This window comes from Elephas maximus, chromosome 23 (genome assembly GCF_024166365.1).
Source record: "Elephas maximus indicus isolate mEleMax1 chromosome 23, mEleMax1 primary haplotype, whole genome shotgun sequence".
Lineage (NCBI taxonomy): Eukaryota > Metazoa > Chordata > Mammalia > Proboscidea > Elephantidae > Elephas > Elephas maximus.
In genome coordinates this window covers 49,025,791-49,049,486 of record NC_064841.1, presented here as the reverse complement: position 1 = coordinate 49,049,486, position 23,696 = coordinate 49,025,791, and the positions used below count along the sequence as shown (strand labels likewise).

The following is a 23,696-nucleotide window of genomic DNA, read 5'->3' as shown; positions in this document are numbered from 1 at the left end:
ATGTTTCGTGGATTCATCATTGTTCTTTATCACTGTGTAGTATTCCATTGTGTGTATGTACCATAGTTTATCCGTTAATCTGTTGATGAGAACTTAGGTTGTTTCCATCTTTTTGCTTTTGTGACTAGAGCTGCAGTGAATATGGGTGTGCATATGTCTTTTTCTTGTTACGGCCCTTATTTCTCCAGAATATATTCCTAGGAGCAGGATTGCGGATCATATGGTATTTCTACTTCTAGGTTTTTAAGGGAGGGTCATATCTTTTTCCAAGGTGGTCGTACCATTTTACATTCCCACCAGCAGTGCATAAGATTTTCAGTCTCCCCACAACCTCTCCAATATTTGTTATTTTCTGTTTTTTTTGAGTCATGCCAGTCATGTCGAGATAAGATGGTATCTCAATGTAATTTTGATTCCCGTTTATGGCTAATGATTTCCAGCATTTCCTCATGTGTCTGTTAGCCGCCTGAATGTCTTCTTCAGTGAAGTGTCAGTATCATTTACTCATTTTTTTAATTGGATTATTTGTCTTTGTTGTTGAGGTGTTACGGTATCTTATAGATTTTATAGATTAGAGCCTTGTCAGATCTGTCACAGCCAAAAGTTTTTTACAGTCTGTAGGTTCTCCTTAACCCTTTTGTTAACTCTTTTGCTGAGCGTAAGTCTTTGGTTTTTAGGGTCTCCCAGTTATCTAGTTTGTATGCTGTTTGTGCATTATTAATTGTGGTTTGTATCCTATTTATTTATTTATGTTAGGGCTCCTAGCATTATCTGTATTTTTTCTTCCATGATCTTTAATTTATAGTTTCAGGTTTTATATTTAGATGCTTGACCTTTTTGAGTTAGCTTTTGTGTATGGTGTGAGGTATCGGTCTTGTTTCATTTCGTTCTCGGTGGATATCCTGTTTTTTTCAGCACCATTTTTTAAAGATACTGCCTTTTCCCCATTTAATGGGCTTGGGGAGTTACTGAACATTTTAACAAAGATTCTGCAGAAGAATCCTGATCCAAAGTGGGGAATTGCGGAAGAGAATTTCAAATTCTTACAGAATCCAGAATTTCTACTAGAGCCACGGAGACTACGTAAATTCCCAAAACTATTGCCACGAATTTATCTTTGAACCTTAAACCAAAAAATATCCCCTGAAGTCTTCGTTTAGCCAAACAGTAATTTAGTTCAATTAGTAAAGAATGTCTGCCCTGAGTGTTGTGCTCTTTCAAATAACTATATGAGATCAGATTGACAACAGCAACTTGAAATGTTATATAGGAAGCTTGGGGGCAGTGATTTTATGTTAATGGAGGAGGAATAATTTGGAAAAGGAGGGTAAGAATTGTTGTACAACTTAGAAGAATGAATTTGATGTTGCTGAATTGCACGCATAGGAATTGTTGACTTGGTGGTATACAGCTGTGCATACTTTCAACAATAGGAACACAAAAAATAGATTATTAAGACTAAAAAAGGCATAAAGACTAAAAAAAATGTAGTTATTATGTTTGAGTCCTGGGTTACTGTACTGGTACTTGATAGGATTATTTTGCTGTTTTCTAATTTGAAAGAAGACAGGTATATTTTCACTGTGAAGGCTGAGTAAATTAAATTTAGTACTATGAATTGAAATTTTTTAAAAGGATTACCAAAAATTGGGTAATTAATTTCCATCAAAATGAAGAATCATTAAGTTGTTAATGGGAGAGAAAATCAGAAAAAGCATTAGTTTTTTTTCCTAAAAGATAAAAGAATGGAAAAATTTTATTTTTGTTATTTTTATTGCAGTAAAATACAGTAATCATAACATACTAGAACTTTTTTTTTTCCTTTGTCTCTTATAGGTTATTTGGCCTGGATAAATGTTCAGTGGGAGGAATAAAATTGACTGAGTGGACTCCTGTCTTATTAGGGAGTATAGCCAAGGCAGCTAGTCTCATGGATGTACAAAATTCATTTGGTGGTCAAACTAGTCCGTTAGGTAATAGATCTCGAAACTCTTCAGAAGAAGATGATGATGTTGTATTTATTGAATCTATACAGCCTCCTTCAGTTTCTGCACCAGCAATAGCTAATCAAAAAAACATACTTACATCATCAAGAAAGGAAAAGCAACAAGGAAACAATTTTGTAATTCTTCCTTCTTCAAGAGATTTGACTTCTCAGAAGAGAAATTTAAGTGAGACAATTGTCATTGATGATGAAGAGGATTTAGAAACAAATCATGAGCAAAAGAAAAATTCTTCCAGTTTTATTGAATGGGGACTTCCTGGAATTAAAAACAGAACCAAAGATCTGGATTTCTACACTTCCAGTCTTTCAAGAAGTAAGGTAAATGTAGGAATGGGTAATGGTGTTATTACTACAAAATCGACTCTGAAATTCGTATTACTAATGTTACAACCTTAGAAACAAGTATAAGGTTTGTAAATACTGGGAGAGATACGAACTTAACGATTACACATATAACATCACTATAGAATATCAACTTGAGAGATGTCGCTAAAGGAGTCCAGTCAAGTAATTTTGCTGTTAACATACAAACATACACCCCATCTTTAACTTCACAGAACAAGACTGGAGTAGGACCTTTTAATCCTGGTAGAATGAATGTGGCAGGAGACATGTTTCAGAATGGAGGATTCGCAACTCATCATAGTCCGGGTAAGTGTCTTACGGTAATAATATTTTAATTCTACCCTAAGTAAGTAAATTAGATGTTCCTTTTTAGGAATCTTACCTATTTTATTTACATTCTATTGTTAAGTATTTTATTTCTCCTGACTTTCAAAATAAAATTTCATATTAAGATACACTAAATAAAATTTCAGTGTACTTGAACAGCTAGTGTTTTAATTGAAAACAACTGTACTACTAACACCATCAGACTCCTTGTTTATTAGCATCTCTTTATTTTAATATAAATTTGTAGAATAAAGAAATGGGTAATGAACTAAAAAAACAAAGTAATATTATGTAATAATTGAATGGCATTTAATTTAATTACATAACTTTAGATTTCAGTTTTTGCTTTTGGGCTGCTTGTCTCATTTTAGTTTTTATTTTAAATCAGCATTTTACTAATAACTCTCAATTTTGAAAGTGAAAAAACGTTCTTGCCTTTAAATCAAAGACTGACCTCTATTTAAAAAACTTACATTGACACTCCACTCTTGTTGCCATACAATTAAAACATAATGAAGTTACTAAAAACAAATTAGCATTTCTTTTGAGGATTTTTCATAACTTCAGGGCTTTTTTTTTTTTTTCAAATCATTTAAGTGCTTTTAGCTATTTGACCAACTTAGAATTTTGGAGAACTGAAAAGTAACCAGAACCTAAGAACCTAATCACTGTTATTGCTTTAATGAAACGCTAGTGTTTTGTTTTGTTTTGTTCTTTTCTTTTATGAAGTTCCTGGGTGGCACAGATAGTTAAGTGCTTGGCTACTGACCAAAAGGTTGGCAGTTCAAATCCACCCAGAGGCACCTTAAAAGAAAGGCCTGGCAATCTATTTCCAAAAGGTCGTAGCCATTGACAACCCTAAGGAGCACAGTTCTTCTCTGTTATACTTGGAGCCACCGTGAGCTGGAATCAACTCTGGCAGCTGGTTTGATTTTGTTTTTTTCCTCTGTTTATGAGAATACTACATGATTGTTACTGAATATTGGGGGAAAATAATACTGAGAAATAAAAAAATAATCTGTCTACTTTACCTCACTAACTAGAAGTTACCACTGTTAGAAGTTTGGTTCATTTTCTTATACTCTTTGGCCTCTCTCTTTTTTTTTTTAAATATGATTGAATATAATTGAGACCATATAAATAGCTTTGTGTCCTGTTGATTTACTTAATTGAAATTTTAAGTTTCAGTGGCTATAAAATGCTCCTTCATCTGAGGAACCCATTCATCTATTTTTTTGAGCATTTACATGGTATTTTAGTTATCTAGTGCTGCTATAACAAATACCACAAGTGAGTGACTTTAACAAACAAGTTTATTTTCTAACAGTTAGGAAGCTAGAAGTCCAAATTCCAGATGCCAGCTCAAGGGGAAGCCTTTCTCTCAGTTGGCTCTGGACAAGGTCCTTGTCTTGACACACTTCACACTAATCCTGTCTCATTAACAAAGACAGCCCATTCCCAAATGGGATACTCACTCATTGCCATTGAATCGATTCTGACTCGTAGCTACTCTGTAGTTAGGGATTAGGATTTACAACACACATTTTGGGGGTACATAATTCAATCTATAACACATGGTTTCCTTTTTTTTGTTGTTTTGCTAATGTAACTCTACACTAAGTATTTGTTTACATTGCTTATTATTTCCATAGGGCAGTGGTTTTTGGCCTCACATTCACTCTTAAAATGATTAAGGACCCCAAAATATTTTTTTTGTTTCTTTTGATAATTACCATATTAGAAATTAAAACTAAGAAATATTTAATATTTATTCATTTAACAGTAACTTGTAACATAACAGGAGTTTATTTTTTTAGTGAAAAATAACTTCAAAAAAATTTATCAATAAGAGCGACATTGTTTTTTATTTTTGCAAATTTCTTTGAAGTCTGGCTTAGTAGAAGTCAGCAAGATATATCCAAAATGTACATAGAATCTGTTGAAATACTCTGTCTTGTTTGAAGTATATAAAGAAAACCTGGTCTCACACAGTTAGGTGGCTAGAGAAGGGAGGACTATTTTAATAGGCTTTTAAAGATGATTATGGATAGTACTCTTGACGTGGCAACAAAACTGTAAATGGTAGTTTCTTAGAGATTCCTCAGTGTGGAATCTGAAACCATATAATGAACTTTTTGTACTCTTTTACATTAAAACCATTGACATTTGAATGACTCTTTTACCCATGGATAATCAACTTGGTGACATTGTGCACTGGTTATCTGGAAAATATTGGTTCACTGAGTTACCAGGAAGCTCAGAAGCTCACAGTAGCAGAGACAAGTTCTCCAAAATTCTAATTCTGATTTTCACTTGAAAGCTCAAATTTTCTCATTGGCAACAAATACTGTCAGTTTTCCTTGAAATGACTACCCGTTGCCGTTGAGTTGATTCCGACTCATAGTAACCTGTAAGACAGAGTAGAAATGTCTCATAGTTTTTTCAAGAAGCAGCTGGTAGATTTGAACTGCCAACCTTTTAGTTAGCAGCCCAAGCTCTTAACCACTGCACCACCAGGGCCCTTGAAATGACTGACTCATTTATTTTCAAGAAAATCTCTGCCAGTAACCATAGTCAACTATTGGTATGAAGCAGAAGTACTGTATACTTCCCATTTTGTCACACAGGATATTCATACATGTAGTTGAAGTCTGGAATTTAATAAAATGAATGATAATTTTTACGGTTTTATCAAGGACATCTATAAATGAAGATGACACTTCTGCAAGTACACAATGTTGAAGGAAAGTATTTACTAGTACAGTTTTGTTTCATTGCCTTAATTTATGCTAGGATACCAGCAGTTTTACCCATCATCACTTTTGCACCATTCATAGAAATGTGAACATGGTGAAAAAGGCAAATAAATCTTAATATTATGAAAATAGTTTTGGCTTTATAGATCCCCTTTTCTTTGTTTTTTCAATACAATGTTGAATAGAAGTGGTAAGAGTATAAAGCCATATCTTGTTCTCAGCCTCAGGGGAAGGATTCAGCATTTCATACTTAAGTATATTGTTAGCTCATGTGAGAAATAATCGTTTTTATATTCCTAATCCATTTGATAGTTGGTTATTTTGGTTTTTTTCTAGTCTTTGTAATCATAAAGAAGGGTTCTCATAGATACCTGTGTAAGTTTGGTACACTTGTCTTATTTTCTTAAGAAACATTTTTAGAGGTAGAAATGCTAAGTCAAAATGTTAACATATTTTTAGTGCTTTTGATGGTTAATGCAAAACTGCCCCTGCTAAAAAGTTGTGTCATATTTGTACAACATAAAGATTCTTTTTCCATATTGTAAACGCTCCTTATATAATGTTTGCTTAACTGATTATTGAAAAATGGTATCATCTTAATTTAGTTTACATATTGTTGAAATTTTAATAATATATTTGCAAATTTTTCATGAGTTTTCTCTTTCATGTCTGTCATCCATGTATTACTATGGACATCTTTTGTTTATGGATGAAGAGTTAAGCCTGAGAAATAATATCATGTAAAAAAAATATGTTGAAGGATGTGTTAAACTTAAAAACAATTTAAGAAAATGTTGAAGTCTTAGAAATAACGTACATTGAAGTCATTTGTTTAGGTCTGTTGGTTATTATTTCTTTTAGTCTTTTACTTAATTGTTTGCTTTGTAATTTTTTCCTAAATTTTAGGTATATACTTACTTAAGCATGAATTCTGTTTTACATGCAGATAAGCTCTTAAATGGAGTTAAAACCAGAAGCTGTGCCATATATATTTTTTAATGTTTCCATCTTAGAGACCATTTTTTTGCCTTGTGAAGTAAATTGAAGTGTATTTAATAGTGGGTATTTTTTTTATGGATAAAGTAGGATAGTTTTCTATTTAAAAGCGTAAGATAAATTGAAACTTAACAATAAAAAAGCACTTTTTTATATCTTTATACTATAGTGTCTTTTTAGATCTTTATATATCTCTATACTATCTTTTACTATGAAGTGTAGTTAGAAAGATACTGTGTTATCATTCCACTCGTATTGTAGGCCTGATTGATAGTTGCCAAGGTTGTTTGAAAGCAATTTTGATTACTCTTGGATTTATTTTTCTTCTTACCATTCCTTTATCTCATTGATTCAAGACTGTATTTTATATTTCTGTGATATTTTCTTGTCACATAAAATACCAGTGATTTTAAAAAGTAGCAGACAAAAAGCATTAAAGACCCATTTGACACTTGTTTGATATTATTTCTTCATACCTACATGTAAGCTACTTTGTTTATGATATGTAGCAATTTTTGATTTCTATGAAGTATGGATGGTACACAACATTCTTGAGTTCTGTACAAAGTTTATTGGAGACAAAAGTTATCAAACCTACATCCTTTAAAAAATATGATTTAATCCAGAATTCTGAAGATAGTGTTCACCAAATTGTTGGGTGAAAGATGATGATGAAGTTATGTTTGAAGCTTTCTTAAAAGATTTAGTTCACCAAATTCTTGGGTGACGGATGATGGTGAAGTTATGTTTGAAGCTTTCTGAAAAGATTAAGCCACTTGTCAAATGGACAGCTTTTTGTTGTTGCTATTTTTTACTCTTTTATTAGCTTGAGTGTAGCATAGTAAAATCTATTTCTATTGTTAACTCCTTTTGCTTCCTGTCTGCCTCCGTAAAATTAACCACTTTTTACCAGGAGACTTTTAAAATAAAGTGGATTAGCAGTAATATTATAATTGTTACTATCTTGGAGTCAAAGCTCCCCAGAGTGTCTTTCTTTAGTTGCTGTATGTTCCCCACATTTATAAATTGAAGGTTTTCCCATACAGAAAAAAAAAAATAGAAGCAAGATAATGATCTCTGTGTTTGAGTTATATTTAAATCTAGTGCTTTTAAGTTCAAATTTAATAAATTGTGGCCCTGCCTAAAGTACACATAAAACTGTGCATTCGTCTTATGAAAATAGGACTATGTTCATTAGAATAGACATTTAGGTAATTATTCCTTTTGCTTAAGATTAGGGTACACTATTTTTGAGAGATCACTACCCGTTTGTCATACTGCCATCTTTGCGAATGTTGCCATGATCCTGGAAGCTGTGTCACCAGTATTTCAAATACCAACAGTCATCTGTGGTGGATGAGTTTCAGCAGAGCTTCCAGACAGATAAGGAAGAAGGCCTGGTGATCTTCTTCCAAAAATTAGCTGTCGCAAACCTTATAGATCACGTGGATGACGGACCGAAATGTGAGAACTGAAACCATGAAACCCTTGGAAGAAACCATAGGGTTATTGCTACGGGACCTAGTTTTTAACAATGAATCCTTAGATGTGATATGAAAAGCACAAGAAGCAAAAGACAAAACAGATAAATGAGACTCTATCAAAATTAAAAACATGTTCATCAAAAGACTTTATCAACAAAGTGAAACAACCTTCAGATTGGGAGAAAATGTTGGGGAACTATGTATCTGATAAGAGTTTAATATCCAGAATGTATAAAGAACTCCTACAACTTAACAATAAAAAGGCAAGTAATGGAGGCGGAGCCAAGTTGGTGGAATAGACAGACACTTCCGTTGAGTCCTCTTTATAACCTCTTTGTGACACGCTGGGAGCCCTGAGCATCAAAGGCAAGCTTAGCCAATGAAATGAGGGGGGGAAGAAGTAGCCGTTCAGAAGTGGAGAGGAGTTACCAGACCTGAATTGCGGGGAGCCCTCAGATGACAGCAGCAGTGGTGGCGGGCTGGTATTAGCGTTCCACCGCAGTTTCCTCGGGGAGAGGAAGCCCACTCATACCTCCGGAACCTGAGGAGAACAGCGCTCTCGGCGAAAGCTAAGTGCTTGAGTATATTTTACCACACCACACCACCCCACCCCCGAGCTGGCTTCAGCGGCTGAATCCCTGCGCCTGAGATAGACCCTGGTGGGCACCTAGAGCCATCCTCACGGCCTTGGGGAAGGAAAAAATTTGCAATTGGGGGAAAAAAAGATATTTTGCTACCTCCATTAACTGGAGGAGTTCAGGACAGAAGCGGCTCCTACCCAGGCATAAACTGTCCATGGACCTTGAGCACCTTTCCCTTATGCATGGACCTGTGTGGGCGTATTTTGGAAGAATAGGCCCTTGTTGGCAAACTCCAACCATTTCAGCTGTGCAGTGGAGAGGTGGGTGTTTGACGTTTGACATTCCTTTGCCTATTAAAAAAGGTCCTCACCTACCCACATGAGGGACCTAAGGACTGGTAGCTCCACTCAGGTCACCCAGCCACCTGTGACAGGGGTCGGTACTTCCCAGTCCCGACAGCCAAAAACTTTGGGTGCCCATGGTCCCTCTGTAGAGCCCAGCACACTCTAGGGAACAGAGACGTGTTTTCCTCAGAGACACTTGGGGGTCGGTTCTCAGCCCCCTGCCTTGTTCAGAGCATGACCCCCTGCTGGAATCAGATACCGGTATATACCCCAGTCACCCCTGCCACCTAAGACTGTAGGACAGAGCCTGTACCACACACTTCATGACCAGCTACCTGGATACCTGAGCTGAATTCATACAAGAAAACTGAATGGACTCCTAGACTGATATACCTGATAATACCTCTAGCCAGCTGGGGACAGGACACAAGAGCTCCAAAGGCAAAAATAATCAAGCTACCTCATTCAAGCAACCCATAGGGGTATACCAAAACAAAACAAAGCAAGCAGCCACGACACAGTAAGCAACCATAAACTAAATACACTAACCTATACGTGGCTCGGAGACAACGGTCAATATCAAGTGATACGAAGAAACAGACCATGATCACCTCAACACACATTCAAAACAAAGAGTCCAGGGATCTTCTAGATGAAATTGCATTCCTGGAATTACCTGATGCAGAATACAAAAGTGAAATATACAAAACCCTTCAAGACATCAGGAAGGAAATGAGGCAATACACAGAACAAGCCAAGGAACACACAGATAAAGCAAAAGATAAAGAAATTAGATTATTCAGGAACATACGGAAAGGTTAATAAACTGGAAAAATCCGTAGACAGACAGCAATCAAAAATTCCAAAGATTAACAATAAAATTACAGAATTAGATAATTCAATAGAAAAAGAAGCAAAATTCTGCAAGTAGAAGCTAGAATTTCTGAACTCAAAGATAAATCACTTGGCACTATTATATATCAAGAAAAATCACATAAAAAATTTTTTTAAATGAAGAAACCTTAAGAATCACATAGGAATCTATTAAGAGAAATAACCTACAAGTGATTGGAGTACCAGAACAGGGAGGGATAACAGAAAATACAGAGAAAATTGTTGACGATTTGATGGCAGAAAACTTCCCTGATATGGCGAAAAATGAGAAGATATTTATCCAAGATGCTCATCGAACTACACATAAGGTAGATCTTAAAAGAAAGTCACCAAGACATATTATAATCAAGCTTCCAAAACCAAAGATACAGAGAGAATTATAAGAGCAGCGAGGAATAAATGAAAAGTCACCTACAAAGGAGAGCCAATAAGAATAAGCTCGGACTACTTGGCAGAAACCATGCAGCCAAGAAGGCAATGGGATAACATATTTTAAAAATTGAAGGAAAAAAATTGCCTGCCAAGAATCATATATGCATCAAAACAGTCTCTTAAATATAAAGGTGAAATTAAGACATTTCCAGATAAACACAAGTTGAGGGAATTTGTAAAAACCCAACCAAAACTACAAGAAATACTAAAGGGAGTTCTTTCGTTAGAAAATCAGTAACATCAGGTATCAACCCAAGACCAGAACACTGGGCAGAACAACCAGAAGTCAACCCAGACAGGGAAATCCAAAAAAAAACAAAGCAAGTTTTTTTTTTTTTTTTTAAAGCCTAATACAGGGTAACGGTGACGTCACTATATAAAAGAAGACAACATTAAAATAATAAAGAGGGACTAAGAAATGTAATCATACACCTTCCATATGGAGAGGAAGATACGGCGATACAAAGAAATAAAAGTTTCAAATTTAGAAAAATAGGGGTAAATAATAAGGTAACCACAAAGGAGACAAACTATCCTACTCATCAAAATAAAATACAAGGGAAAAATACAGACTCAGCAGAAACAAAATCAACAACAACAAATATGAGAAAAGGACAATATACAAAGAAAATCTATTCAGCACATAAAATCAAGTGGGAAAAGAAACTGTCAACACACAAAGACATCAAAATGATAGCACTAAATTCATAACTATCCATAATTACACTGAATGTCAATGGACTAAATGCACCAATAAAGAGACAGAGAGGCAGAATGGATTAAAAAACAAGATCCATCCATATGCTGTCTACAAGAGACACACCTTAGACTTAGAGACACAAACTAAAACTCGAAGGATGGAAAAAAATAAGCAAACAACAATCAAAAAAGAGCAGGAGTGGCAATATTAATTTCTGACAAAATAGACATTAAAGTTAAATCCATCAGAAAATTTAAGGAAGGACACTATATAATGATTAAACGGACAATACCCCAAGAAGATATAACCATATCGAATATTTATGCACCCAATGACAGGGCTGGAAGGCACACAAAACAAACTATCAGTATTGAAAAGTGAGATAGAGGGCTCCACAGTAATAGTAGGAGACTTCAACACACCACTTTCGGTGAAGGACAGGACATCCAGAAAGAAGCTCAGTAAAGACACGGGAGATATAGATGCCACAATCAACCAACTTGACCTCATAGACATATACAGAACACTCCACCCAACTGCAACCAAGTATACGTTCTCTTCTAGTGCACATGGAACATTCTCTAGAATAGACCACATATTAGGTCATAAAGCAAGCCTTAGCAGGATCCAAAACATTGAAATATTACAAAGCATCTTCTCTGACCATAAGGCCATGAAAGTGGGAATCAGTAACAGAAAAAGCAGGGAAAAGAAATCAAACACTTGGAAACTGAACAATACCCTGCTCAAAAAAAGCCTGGATTATACAGCACTTTAAGGATTGAGTAAAGAAATTCATAGAATCCAATGAGAATGAAAACACTTCCTATCAGAACCTTTGGGACACAGCAAAAGCAGTGCTCAGAGGCCAATTTATTTCAATAAATGCACACATCCAAAAAGAAGAAAGGGCCAAAATCAAAGAATTATCCCTACAACTTGAACAAATAGAAAGAGAGCAACAAAAGAAACACACAGGCACCAGAAGAAAACAAATAATAAAAATTAGAGCTGAACTAAATGAAATAGAAAACAGAAAAACAATTGAAAGAATTAACAAGACCAAAAGCTGGTTTTTTGAAAAACTCAACAAAATTGATAAACCACTGACCAAGCTGACAAAAGAAAAACAGGAGAGGAAGCAAATAATCTGAATAAGAAATGAGATGGGCGATATTACAGCAGACCTAAGTGAAATTAAAAGAATCATATCAGATTACTATGAAAAACTATACTCAAACAAATATGAAAACCTAGAAGAAATGGATGAATTCCTAGAAACACACTACCTATCTAAACTAACACAAACAGAGGTAGAACAACTAAATAGACCCATAACAGAAGAAGAGATTGAAAAGGTAATCAACAATCTCCCAACCAAAAAAAGCCCTGGTCTGGATGGCTTTACTGCAGAGTTCTACCAAACGTTCAGAGAAGAGTTAACACCACTACTATTCAAGGTATTTCAAAGCATCGAAAAGGGTGGAATACTACCAAAGTCATTCTATGAAGCCACCATATCCCTGATACCAAAACCAGGTAAAGACACCATAAGAAAAGAAAATTATAGACCTATATCCCTCATGAATATAGATGCAAAATTCTAGCCAGTAGAATTCAACAATACATCAAAAAAATAATTCACCGTGACCAAGTGGGATTCATACCAGGTATGCAGAGATGTTTCAACATTAGAAAAACAATTATGTCATCCATCACTTAAATAAAACAAAAGATAAGAATCACATGATTTTATCAATTGATGCAGAAACGGCATTTGACAAAGTCCAACACCCATTCATGATAAAAACTCTCAGCAAAATAGGAATAGAAAGAAATTCCTCAACATAATACAGGGCATTTATACAAGGCCAACAGCCAACATCACCCTAAATGGAGAGAGCCTGAAAACATTGAGATCAGGAACCAGACATGGATGCCCTTTATGACCACTCTTATTCAGTATTGTGCTGGAAGTCCTAGCGAGAGCAATTAGGCTAGATAAAGAAATAAAGGGCATCCAGATTGGCAAGGAACAAGTAAAAGTATCTCTATTTGCAGATGACATGATCTTATACACAGAAAACCCTAAGGAATCCTCCAGAAAACTACTGAAACTAATAGAAGAGTTCAGCAGGGTATCGGGATACAAGATAAACGTAAAAAATAAGTTGGATTCCTCTACACTAACAAAAAGAACATCAAAGAGGGAATCGCCAAATCAATGCCATTTACAGTAGCTGCCAAGAAGATAGAATACTTAGGAAGAAATCTTACCAGAAATGTAAAAGGCTTATACAACGAAAACTACAGTACACTTCTGCAAGAAACCAAAAGAGACATAAGTGGAAGAACATACCTTGCTCGTGGATAGGAAGACTTAACTTTGTAAAAACGTCTATTCTACCGAAAGCGATCTATACATTTAAGACAATTCCGATCCAAATCCTAGCTACATTCTTTAATGAGATGGAGAAGCAAATCACCAATTTCATATGGAAGGGAAAGAGGCCCGAGATAAATAAGGCATTACTAAAAAAGAAGAACAAAGTGGGAGGACTTACTTTACCTGATTTTAGAACCTGTTATACTGCCACAGTAGTCAAAACAGCCTGGTACTGGTACAACAACAGATCCATGGACCGATGGAACAGAATTGAGAATCTAGACATAAACCCATCTACATATGAGCAGTTGATGTTTGACAAAGGCCCCAAAACAGGTAAATTGGGAAAAGACAGTCTTTTTAACAAATGGTGCTGGCATTACTGGATATCCATCTGAAAAAAAATGAAACAAGACCCATACCTCACTCCATGCACAAAAACTAACTCAAAATGTATCAAAGACCTAAATATAAAATCTAAAACGATAAAGATCATGGAAGAAAAAATAGGGACAATGTTAGGAGCCCTAATACATGGCGTAAACAGTTTACAAAACATTATAAAGAATGTAGAAGAAAAACTAGATAACTGGGAGCTCCTAAAAATCAAACACCTCTGCTCATCCAAAGACTTCACCAAAAGAGTAAAAAGACTAAGCCCAAAGGGTTGGCAGTTCGAATCCGCCAGGCGCTCCTTGGAAACTCTATGGGGCAGTTCTACTCTGTCCTATACTGTCGCTATGAGTCAGAATTGACTCAACGGCACTGGGTTTTGGGGACAGACTAGGAAAAGTTTTCAGCTATGACATTTCTGATCAGCACCTGATCCCTAAAATCTACATGATACTGCAAAAAGACAAATAACGCAATTAAAACATAGGCAAAAGATATGAGTAGCTACTTCACTAAAGAAGACTTTCAGGTAGCTAACATATGAGGAAACGTTCACGATCATTAGCCATTAGAGAAATGCAGATCAAAACTACAATGAGATTTCATCTCACTCCAACAAGGCTGGTATTAATCCAAAAGTCACAAAATAATAAATGTTTGAGAGGCTGTGGAGAGTTTGGAACACTGATACACTGCTGGTGGGATCTATTTGGCAGTTCCTTAAAAAGCTAGAAATAGAACTACCATACGATCCAGCAATCCCACTCCTTGGAATATATCCTAGAGAAATAAGATCCTTTACACGAAGAGATATATGCACGCCCATGTTTATTGCAGCACTGTTTACAATACCAAAAAGATGGAAGCAACCAAGGTGCCCATCAGTGGTTGAATGGATAAATAAATTATGGTATATTCACACAATGGAATACTACGCATTGATAAAGAACAGTGAGGAACCTATGAAACATTTCATAACATGGAGGAACCTGGAAGGCATTATTCTGAGTGAAATTAGTCAGTTGCAAAAGGACAAATATTGTATAAGACCACTATTATAAGAACTTGAGAAATAGTTTCAACTGAGAAGAAAACATTCTTTTGTGGTTATGAGAGGGGGTTGGGAGGGAGGGTGTGAGAGCCGTATTCACTAATTAGATAGTAGATAAGAACTACTTTAGGTGAAGGGAAAGACAACACACAGTACAGGGGAGGTCAGCACAATTGGACTAAACCAAAAGCAAAGAAGTTTCCTGAATAAACTGAATGCTTCAAAGGCCAGCGTAGCAGGGGCTGGGGGCTGGAGACCATGGTTTCAGAGAACATCTAAGTCAATCAGCATAATAAAATCTATTAAGAAAACATTCTGCATCCCACTTTGAAGAGTGGTGTCTGGGGTCTCAAACGCTAGCAAGCAGCCATCTGAGATGCATCAATTGGTCTCAACCCACCTGGAACAAAGGAGAATGAAGAACACCAAGGACACAAGGCGATTACGAGCCAAAGAGACAGAAAGGGCCACATGAACCAGCGACAACATCATCCTGAGATCAGAAGAACTAGATGGTGCACATCTACAACCGATGACTGCCCTGACAGGGAACACAACAGAGAACCCCTGAGGGAGCAGGAGAGCAGTGGGATGCAGACCCCAAATTCTCATAAGACCAGACTTAATGGTCTGACTGAGACTAGAAGGACCCCAGTGGTCATGGCCCCCAGACCTTCTGTTGGCCCAGGACAGGAACCATTCCCGAAGCCATCTCTTCAGACATAGATTGGACTGGACAGTGGGTTGGATAGGGCTGCTGGTGAAGAGGGAGCTTCTTGGATCAGGTGGACACTTGAGAGTATGTTGGCATCTCCTGCCTAGAGGGGCGACGAGAGGGCGGAGGGGTTTAGAAGCTGATGAAATGGACACAAAAAGAAAGTGGAGCGAGAGCGGACTGTCTGATTAGGAAGAGAGTAATTGGGAGTGTATAGCAAGATGTATATGGGTTTTTGTGTGAGAGACCGACTTGATTTGTAAACTTTCACTTAAAGCACAACAAAAATTATTTTTAAAAAAAGGCAAGTAGCCTAATCCAAAAATGGTGAAAAAGCTTGAATAGACATTTCACCAAACAGAATATGTGAATGACCAACAAGCATGTGAAAAGATGTTCACCACCATTAGTCATTCAGAAAATGCAATCAGAACCTCAATGTGATACCATCTCACCCCACTAGAAAAGCTAAGATTTTTTTTTAAAAAAAGGAAAAATAACAAGTGTTGAAGGTGTGGAGAAATTGGAACTCTTACTCATTGCTAGTGGAAATGCAAAATGTAATGGTTGCTGTGGAAAAGCTTGGCGGTTCCTCAAAAAGTTCAACATAGAACTATCATATGACACAGCAATCCCAATCCTGGGTGTATACCTAAAGAAGAAATCAAAAACACGATTCCAACCTGTAGTGGCCCTATAGGACAGAGTAGAACTGCCTCATAGGGTTTCCAAGAAGCATCTGTTGGATTCGAATTGCCAACCTTTTTGGTTTCCAATGGGAATGCAAACAGAAATCTGAACACCAATGTTCGTTGCAGCACTATTCACAGTAGCCAAAAGGTGGAAACAACCTAAATGCCCATCAACAGATGAATGGATAAACAAAATGTGGTATATAGATACAACAGAATATTCTGCAATGTAAAGAGAAATGAAGTTCTAATTCTTGAAAACTTAATGCTGAGTGAAATAACTTGAAAAGGACAAATATTGTATGATTTCACTTTTATGAAATAAGCAGATATATAGGAATCAAAGCTTACTAGTGCTTATCAGGGGTAGGAGGTTGGGGTAAAGGGGAAGCTATTACTTAGGGGGTACTGAATTTCTGTTAATAGTGATGGAATAATTGGGAAAACGTGATGGTTGCACACGATGATAAATGTAACCAGTGTCACTGAATGATAGAAGTAAAAAATGTTAAAATTGCAAATGTGATACATACTTTTACTACAATGCAAAAAATAACAATGTTAAAGTGAAAAGAATCTTGGCTGGGGCAGGAGGATGGGTTATGGATCACAACAGAACATTGTCCAACTTGCTTGCCTTGGACACATCATCAGGAGGGATCAGTCACTGGAGTAAGACATCATGTTTGGTGAAGTACAGGGCCAGAAAGGGTGAGAAACCCTCAGTGAGATGCATTAGTACAATATCCACAATGATTGACTTGAACATGCTGGGGATCGAGAGGATGACAGAGGACAGGGCAACCTTTTATTCTGTTATATATAAGGTCGCCATGAGTCTTGAGTCTTCTCAACGGCAGTTACCTACCTATTTTTCAGTGAAAATGCTTCACTCTTCACATATCCTTACATAAACAGTAAAAAAAACTCATCAGTGAAAATACCTAAACTTAGAAATTGCTCTTCCATCTGTGTTGTATTTATATTGCATTATAAACACTTCTGGTCATATACTAGTTCTAGGGAGTTCAGCTTCTGATGAGAGCAGACAAGGTAATCCCATTACCTAGTGGAGAAAGGGAACTCGATGGTTTTTTTTTTAAATAATTAGAAGAAAAAAATGCATATGTCAAAAGGCGTCAGATACAAATACACTGAAAAAATTATAGTTCTGAGATCTGAGAGAAGACGCTCCAAAGATTAATCCTGGTATTTGTGGCTGTTCTTCCCCTTTGATAATCCTTACACTTCCAGAAAAGGCTGCTCATAGAGGCTTAGAAACTGAGCAGAACTTTCAACAGACAGGGATCCACAAAGAAGGACTTTGTGAAAAAATAAAACAAAAACCTTCCAACCTTTGGATTGGGCTGGAAACATCATTCAGAGCCTCAGACTTCTTTGAAGTTTTTCATATAAAATAACTTAGTAAAAAGTAGCCAGGGATGGAGCAAAAAAAGAAATCAAAGGCTCAAAAGAAGAAACTAGGCCACCCAGCTAATATAGCCCACATGAACCACAGCCTGTTTTAACCTGAAATCAGAAGAACTAGATGGCACTGGCTACCACTACTGACCATTCTGACCAAGGACACAATAGAAGGCCTTGGATAAAATGAGAGAAAAATGTAGAACAAAACTCAAATTTCTAAAAAAGGCCAAACCTACTGGACCAATAGAGACTAGAGGAACCCCCGATACTATTGCTTTAAGATACCCTTTCAACTTGGAATTGAAGCTATTCCACCAAGTCACCTTTCAGCTAGATAATAGACTGGCTTATAAAATAAACATATAACCCGTGAGTAATGTGCTCCCTTAAACAATTACCTATATAAGAGCAAAGGGTCAACATTTAACCAAAAGCAAAGAGAAGGCAAGGAGGGGAACGGAAGCTTGATCAATGGAAACAGAACAAACAATGGAAATAATGAGTGCTGACACATTGCAAAAATGGTAACCAATGACATGGAACAATTTGTATAAAAATTGTTAAGGGGAGAACCTAGTTTGCTGTATAAACTTACCTAAAACAATAAAATACTTTAAAAAATAGTGGCCAGGGACATGAAGAGGCAAGGCCATGTGACAAAATCAAGAGGAAAAAAATAGAAATAAGCCAATAAAGGATCCAGATGATAGGTTTTTCAGACACAGATTTTTAGAAACTACAATTTAACTGTAGATTGGGCACGGCTAAAGAGGATTTGTGTGAACTAATAATATATGTCAGAAAATTTTATCAAGGTTGAATCATAGCAAGATGATAGGGAAAACAGAAGAATGTAAGAGACCTATGAGATTTGGGGAAAAGGTCATGCACTTTGTATCTCAAAAAGAACAGAACATCATATGGGGCAAAAAAGGTACAACTGACAATTTTCTAAAATGAATGAAAAACCTTAACCTACAAATTGAAGAACTTGTACAAATCTCAAGCAGGTAAATACGTAAGAAACCATTAAAGTATGTATGCAAAAATCATTAAACTTTATTCATGTAAGTCAAAAATTGCAAATAATCTAAATACCAATCAGCAGTAGAATGGGTAAATAATAATAGCCACACAGTGAGGAAGAATGAACTGCTACATCCAACAGGGATGAACCTCACAGACAAGATGTTTCATTAAAGGAACTAGACACAAAAGAACGTTCTATCGATTTCATGTATGTGAAGTTCAAAATGAAAGTAGTCTTTGGTGATTGAAATCAGAGTAAGGTATTGTTTTGGGGATAGGAGAGGAGTTATTGACGCGGAAGAGACATAAGGAAGGCTTTTAGGATATTAGAAATGTTCTGTATGTTTACTGGGTGGTTGTCAATGTGATTAAATTCATTGAGTTCTGCACTTAAGATTTATAAACTTTAATTCAAAACAAAACACTGAGACTGGGAAAACTTTTCCAGCAGACTAACACTAGTTAGGCAGAATATTTCAAATGGAAGGTTGTAGATATAGGAGAAATAAAGAACACCTGAAAGCTAAATAATGGCTGTCACACTTAATGGACTTCTGGGCAAATCACCTAACTTCTAGGTCTTAATTTTCCTGATGGATGTAGACTAAATCATCTGTCCCTTCTGGCCCTAAAATTTATTCTGGAGATGGGACATGGAAGAATTCAGTTAAGACATCTTTAAGTTTAACCTGAAGACATTATATTAAAATTTGGTAAAATAAGAAAATTTGTAATTTAATAGTTGCAATATACACAAAGGAAACAGCCTTATCTATGTATGAACCACAGCTAAATTGAAGAACATTCAGAATCAAATTAGTAGATTTGTCTTAAGCAGTATAGTTGACATCTTACTTTGCACATTTATGTATTGGTATGCCTTGGGTAAGTACACAGCCCAGTGTTTTTCTATATAAGGTTTTGATTTTTTCCCATATTAATGGTAATAATTTTGTAATGGTTTGCTATTTTTTATTTCCCCCATTTCTTACATCTGTTTGTTATCCAGATGATATGTAGAGAAATTCTGATCCCAGAATGGATGAATATGTAATTAATGTTTTCCTTGGGATTTTGGGGGGAGGACATATAAAGCCTGAATTATTCAGTAATTAGCCTTTAGAAACCATTAAGCTAATGGAATGGTTCAGAACCAGGAAAATTTAACAATAAAGAAACTTCCTTTCCAGGTTCACCAACATGTTATGGGGAATGAAAGGATCCCTTTTGTTGCTTGTTCTGTTTCATTTTTCCTCTAAGGTTAAAAAAAAAAAAAAAAAACTGACAATAGACAAAAATTAGGAGCAGTGACTGGAGATACACAAATGAAAATAGGGTTGTAGTGTTAGTAGTATTGTGAGAGGCTATGAAGCAGTGAAAAGTAGATGGGTCCAGAATAATTCTGTATCCTAAGGTCTTATTTCTGAAACCTCAGCATCACCCGAGAGCTAGTTAGACAAGCACAATCTCAGGCCTCTCTAGACCTGCCGATGTGGAATCTCCATTAGAACAAGATTTCCAGATGTTCTCATATGCATGATAAAGCTTGAGAGGCAATGTTGTCTAAGCCTGATGCTGTTGTTAGGTGCCATTGAGTTGGTTCTGACTCATAGAGACCCTGTGTACAACAGAAGGAAATAGTGCCATGTCCTGTGCCATGCCCACAACCATTGTTATGCTTGAGCCCATTGTTGCAGCCACTATGTCAATCCATCTCGTTGAGGGTCTTCCTCTCTTTCGCTGACCCTGTACTTTACCAAGTGTGATGTCCTTCTCCAGGGACTGATCTCTCCTGACAACGTGCCCACAGTATGTAAGATGTCTCACCATCCTTCTAAGGAACATTCTATTTATGCTTCTTCCAAGACAAATTTGTTCGTTCTTTTGGCAGTCCGTGTTATATTCAGTATTCTTTGCCAACATCACAATTCAGAAGCATCAATTCTTTTTCTGTATTTGTTGTCCAGCTTTCCCATGCGTATGATGCGATTGAAGATACCATGGCTTGGATCAGGCGCACCTTAGTCTTCAAGATGACATCTTTGCTTTTCAACACTTCACAGAGGTCCTTTGCAGCACATTTACCCACTGCAATGCATCTTTTGATCTCTTGACTGCTGCATCCACGGGTGTTGATTGTGGATCCAAGTAAAATGAAATCCTTGACAACTTCAATCTTTTCTCCATTTATCATGATGCTTATTGGTCCAGCTGTGAGAATTTCTGTTTTCTAAAGCTGTGGTCTTGGATCTTCATCAGTAAGTGCTTCAAGTCCCGTTAAGTTTCACCAAGCAAGGTTGTGTCATCTGTATAACGAAGGTTGTTAATGAGTCTTCCACCAATTCTGATGCCCCGTTCTTCATATAGTCCAGTTTCTCAGGTTATTTGCTCAGCATACAGATTGAATAGGTATGGTGAAAGGATACAACCCTGACGCACACCTTTCCTGACTTTTAAACTGTGCAGTATCCCCTTGTTCTGTCCCAACAGGTAACTCTTGATCTATGTACAGGTTCCTCATGAGCACAAATAAATGGTCTGGAATTCCCATTCTTCACAGTGTTATCCATAATTTGTTATGATCCACATAGTAGAATGCCTTTGCATAGTCAATAAAACACAGGTAAACATCTTTCTGGTATTCTCTGCCTTCAGCCAAGACCCACCTGACATCAGCAACGGTATCTCTGGTTCCATATCCCCTTATGAACCCGGCCTGAATTTCTGGCAGTTCCCTGTCGATATACTGCTGCAGCTGCTTTTAAATGATCTTCAGCAAAATTTTATTAGCATGTGATATTAATGACATTTTTCGATAATTTCCACATTCTGTTGGATCACTTTTTTTGGGAATAGGCATAAATAATGGATCTCTTCCAGTTAGTTGGCCAGGTAGCTGATTTCCAAATTTCTTGGCATAGACAAGTAAGCACTTCCAGCGCTGCATCCATTTGTTGAAATATCTCAATTGATACTCCATCAATTCCTGGAGACTTATTTTTCATCAGTGCCATCATTGCAGCTTGGACCTCTTCCTTCAGTACCATTGGTTCCTAATCATATGCTATCTCTTGAAATGGTTGAACGTCGACCAGTACTTTTTGGTGTAATGGCTCTGTATTCCTTCCATCTCCTTTTGATGCTTCCTGTGTGGTTTAATATTTTCCCCATAGAATCCTTCACTATTGCAACTCAAGGTTTGAATTTTTTCTTCAGCTCTTTCAGCTTGAGAAATGCTGCCCATGTTCTTTCCTTTTGGTTTTCTATCTCCAGCTCTTTGCACATGTTGTTACAATACTTTGTCTTCTCAAACCACCCTTCGAAATCTTCTGTTTGGTTCTTTTACTTCATCGTTTCTTCCTTTTGCTTTAGCTGCTTGATGTTCAAGAGTAAGTTTCAGAGTCTCTTCTGATGTCCATTTTGGCCTTTTCTTTCATTCCTGTTTTTTTAACAATCTCTTGCTTTCTTCATGTATGATGTCCTTGATGTTATTCCACAACTTATCTGGTCTTCAGTCATTAGTGTTCAGCGAGTCAAATCAGTTCTTGAGTTGGTCTCTGAATTCAAGTGTGATATACTCAAGGTCATACTTTGGCTCTTGTGGACTTGTTCTAATTTTCTTCAGTTTCACCTTGAACTTGCATGTGAGCCATTGATGGTCTGTTCTGCAGTTGGCCCTTAACCTCATTCTGACTGATGATAGGTTTTCCATTGTCTCTTTCCACAGATGTAGTCATTTTGATTCCTGTGTATTACATCTGGCAAGGTCCATGTGTATAGTCATCATTTATATTGGTGAAAAAGGTATTTGCAATGAAGAAGTGGTCATTCTTAAAAAATTCAGTCATGCGATCTCCAGCATTGTTTGTATCACCAAGGCCATATTTTCCAACTACCAATCCTTTATTTCCAACTTTTGCATTCCAATCACCAGTAATTATCAATGCATCCTCATGCCTGTTTGATCAAAGCCTGATACTGTATCATTTTGAGGCTAAAAATAATAGGTGATGGAGCAGTTCCTATGTAAAGTTAGCAAGTTAAACTTTTCCTGAGTAACCCACCATATGCAGTAATGCCTGTGAAATAATATTTTAGAAGGTTGGGAGATAGTTGTAGAGAGATATGCCTTAAAATGATGTTGAATGGTTAATGGTGTGGTTGAACCATAAGATCATATTTAATGTCACTGAACTGTACATGTAATTATTGGAATGGCAAGTTTTTGTTACTTAAATACCACACCAAAAAAAATGATGTTATCTTTAAATTGTATGCATAATGAAGTGTTAGGGGGCAGAGTGTACTAATGTCTGTAATTTACCTTGAAATACATAAAAAATGATGATGTTTATTTAGAGAGATGTAAGAACCTTACAACACTTGGTAAAAGGAAATGTAATGGATGTCCCAAAAAGATTAAGAGGTATGTGGTAAAGCAAAAGTAGTAAAATATTATTGAATCAACTGGGTGTATATATGAGTGGTCACTGAAAAATTCAGCTTCTCTTGAAATTTTTCATAATAAAATGCTGGGGGGAATGCTAATATGAAAATGGGTATCATATATGAACTACCAGAATATCACATTCTTCAGGGGTTATGGATAGCCAAGCTTTTGCTATAGGTATCTATGTATTTGGCTATTCCTTGCTTTATTTTATAAATATATTAATACTTTCCTCTTAGCAAGGAACAAGTGACCAGTACTTTTTGATGTACCAGCCATAATGCATTATCTCATTCATTCCTCGTAACACTGATGAGTTAAATATCATTCCCCAATTTGTAGTTAAGAAAACCAAGACGCAGAGTTTAATATACTTGCACAGTCTAGTAAACTCAGAAGATAGAATTTGAACCTGGTCTGACGTAAGTGTTGGTGGCTACTGCGTTGCACAACTTCAGGGACCACTATTTACATTGTTGGCACAGAGGAGTGCCAATTGCTTGGACTTCAAAACGAATAAGATAGTTCACCAGGGATTGTCAACAAGACTGCCTATCCTTAAACACTTTTCTTATACTGCTGCCTTACTAATCTCTTAAACAAGTGCAAACGTGCAAAACAGAAGTTCAAAGTATTTTTCTAATGTGAATTTGCGTTCGTTCCATGACTGTTTGTGTTTTACTTTTAA

At 36.4% G+C, this 23,696-nt stretch overlaps 1 protein-coding gene across 8 annotated transcripts in view; it reads left to right on the top strand.

Annotated features, from left to right (window-relative positions):
* The window catches only part of ZMYM5 (zinc finger MYM-type containing 5), a 57,827-nt gene that overhangs the window by 24,205 nt on the left and 9,926 nt on the right, over window positions 1–23,696 (top strand). For 6 of the 8 annotated variants that reach the window (XM_049867367.1, XM_049867364.1, XM_049867365.1 and 3 more), the window contains 2 exons: window positions 1,837–2,323; window positions 2,563–2,656. In XM_049867367.1, coding sequence (XP_049723324.1) covers window positions 1,837–2,323; window positions 2,563–2,656 — 581 coding nt within the window. Of the gene's footprint in view, window positions 1–1,836; window positions 2,324–2,562; window positions 2,657–20,525; window positions 23,692–23,696 lie in introns of those variants that run through there. The other 2 variants (XM_049867372.1, XM_049867366.1) reach the window with 2 other exon arrangements.